We start from the raw sequence: 2,978 nt of genomic DNA, 5'->3' as shown, positions 1-2,978 counted from the left end.
TGTCTTTGACTCTGTTGTGGACTCTGTGTAGCTTCAGGATCATGTTTCCAAAGGAAAACCAAAGCCGGACTGAAAATGCAGAGGGAAGCCTGTTCTGCCTGTTCTGTTAAATAACCGATGCTGGGGAAGTGGCCTTGATACCTCTGTACTCTACTTTCCTCACGTACCCAACCAGTCAGATAAGGTTCTCTTCTGGGTTCTGTGAAAACACGTTCACACAGAACAATCAAGGGCTTTAGAAGTTCCACTGTATAACATGAATTAGCCAGGCTGGGATTATGTGAAGAAACGGTGAATGAATAAACAAGCACTTGTGATGTCTGGCAGAATGCTGAAAAATCCGAATTTACTGAGTTTTAGTATATTTGGGGAGATCATGGACATCAGAAAGGTGTCATGGAATTTCAGTAAACCCCCAGATATCACTAAAGTAAACTGCTCCTCAAAGAGCAGTAAAACATGACTTGGAATAGTAAGTAACTACTTCAGATTATAATGATAAGGGCTAAAAGGACTTAAAAAGCTTTTATTAAATTTTTTTTTAATGTTTAGAGAGGTGAGCAGGGGAGGGGCACAGAGGATCCCAAGCAGGCTCTGCACTGCCAGCACAGAGCCCGATGTGGGGCTCGAACCCACGAACCGTGAGATCATGACCTGAGCCAAAGTCAGACGCTTAACTGACTGAACCACCCCAGGTGCCCCTAAAAAAGGCTTTTATAACACAAATTTCTCTTTCTCACTTTTTCTCTCCATCGAGGACATTTGCCACATCACAGGTGGTGTTGCTTGCATACCTCATTTGCCTCATTTTAGCACGTGTGGTGGACTCATTCACTTGGTTTTGTCAAAGTCCCTCTAGGGTATTCCACACTTCCATTTTCTGGTTTAAATCTCTCTTAGTCTGGCCTTTTTAGCAGCTGGCTTTCTTTGGGGGCCATTTTCACAGAGAACTAAAGATCTCACTTCATGCAGTTAATGTTACCTGATTACAGATGGAAAACCGCAAGGTATTTTTGAGATGCTGCTGGATGGCCACGGACTGAGTTCTCATGTGCCATGCCAGCCTCCCACTGGGGGGCACTTCCAAACTCCTTATGTATTGGGCAACAATTTGCTGGAAAAACAATTTTTTTTAACGTTTCTTTTGTTTGAGAGAGAGAGAGACTGTGAGCGGGGAAGGGGCGGAGAGAGAGGGAGACAGAATCTGAAGCAGGCTCCAGGCTCCGAGCTGTCAGCACAGAGCCTGACACGGGGCTCGAACTCAAGAATGGCAAGATCATGACCTGAGCCAAGGTCGGACGCTCAACCGACTGAGCCACCCAGGCACGCTGGGTGACCGTTCACTTTTAAAATTCTGTGCCGGGCCTTGACTAGGCTGGGCTGCTGGGGTGGGGCTCAGGTGGCTGGGGAAGATGGGGGGGAAGGACGGAAGGAACAGCTGAAGTTGGAGAGACACCCAGAAGGCATGCTGGGAACTGCCCCCTCCCCCACCCCCCGCCAGGGTTCTATGGCTGGAAGAGAACAGTGAACCTCAGACACCAAGAAACTTCCACAGTACATAGTCCGTGGAGCGTGTGGTCTCTGTTTGGTCCCGGTCTGGCCATCACCTGTGCCTGCCAGCCTGTTGTGGGGGTATCCATGGGACCTACCGGATTCCTCGCTTACCTTCCAGAGGTTTTTTTTGTTGTTTTTTTAAACGATGAATACACAGTTTCGGAATCATAGGCAGAAGGACCCCTTCAGGTACTGGCAATTACTATTTTACTGAAAATCCCGAATTGCACAAATAGTTCTTTAGAACATAAAACTAAATGGATTTATATGTAACAATTACATTCGGCATTTATAAGAGGCAGTACAAAAATGTATTCTGCTCCTACGTGATACAAATTGCATATAATACCATGATTTAAACAATATTAATTATATGAACGAGTGCCGTGAGATACATCTTAATACCTGACGTTTCCCACAGTTAAGGGGAGCGATGCAGTTCTACGAGCAGCTGAGTTTCTTCATTTCTAAATTCATTTTAGTCATGGGAAGATTGAAGGACAAGCCTTTGACTGAAGATGCAGATGTCAAAAAAGTTACAGGACTGTTCTGAATTCATCAAAGATGAAATTAGGCACGTGTGCTTCAGCAACCTAAAAAGAGTAAACAGAAGAGTTACTTTTTCCCTAGTGTTCTGATTCAGAACAAGGTCAGAATTTTCCACATGCAAGGAAAACAAAAACACCCTTGGCAGCAAGGTGGGTCTCAGGCAAGTGGACTCACAGGGGAGGGGCACTCCCTGAAACCCTGCCTCGCGCTGCTGTCCTTCCTCACACTGGTGCCTAGCTCCTCGGCCCTGCTGGCATCTGAGGGAACGTCCTACGGTGCTCCCGCCTCCAAACGCGGTGCTCCCACCTCCAAACGCGCCAGGTGTGAGCTCCTCGGCTCGGCTCAGCTCTCAGGCTCCCCGGCTCCCCGAGGCACTTGAGGTGCTAGGAATGCGCACGCCTCTGGGAAGTGCTGACAGGTGATCTCAGGTCACCTCACAACTGATCTATGACCCACCTGGGAAGAACAGCGTGTCCCAAGGGACAGGTCGGGGCCAGGGGGGTGGGGGGAAGGGCCTCAGCACGCAGTCCTGAACTGTTCTTGGGAGAAGCCCGAGGAGGGGTGGGTAGGGTGAATGGGTGGGATGTAGGGCTGGGTGATCTCCAACTGCTAGAAACTGGAAATTTTTTTATTTTTATAGACGGCAAGAGCATGAGCAGGGGAGAGGGGCACAGGGAGAGAGAAAGAATTTTTTTTTTGTAAGTTTATTTTGAGAGAGCATGAGGTGGAGAGGGGCAGAGAGCGAGACAGGAAGAGAATCCCAAGCAGGGTCTGCACTGTCAGCGCAAAGCCCAACGTGGGGCTTGAACTCCCAAACCAGGACATCATGATCTGAACCAAAATCGAGACGCAGATGCTCAACTGGCTGGGCCACC

The 2,978-nt window shown here is 48.4% G+C and overlaps 1 protein-coding gene across 1 annotated transcript in view; it reads right to left on the bottom strand.

Moving 5' to 3' along the window:
• Positions 1 to 1,744: 1,744 nt before the first annotated feature.
• WASHC5 (WASH complex subunit 5) overlaps positions 1,745 to 2,978 on the bottom strand; it is a 64,647-nt gene continuing 63,413 nt past the window's right edge. Inside the window, exon 29 of the mRNA XM_086695872.1 lies at positions 1,745 to 2,147. Coding sequence (XP_086551998.1) covers positions 2,091 to 2,147 — 57 coding nt within the window. The 3' untranslated portion in view covers positions 1,745 to 2,090. The remainder of the gene's footprint in view (positions 2,148 to 2,978) is intronic.

This window comes from Puma concolor, chromosome F2 (assembly GCF_028749965.1).
Source record: "Puma concolor isolate L17-30 chromosome F2, mPumCon1.1.hap2, whole genome shotgun sequence".
NCBI classification, from domain to species: Eukaryota; Metazoa; Chordata; class Mammalia; order Carnivora; family Felidae; genus Puma; species Puma concolor.
Note: the sequence above shows the minus strand (reverse complement) of the source record. Positions and strands in the feature narration are given on the sequence as shown.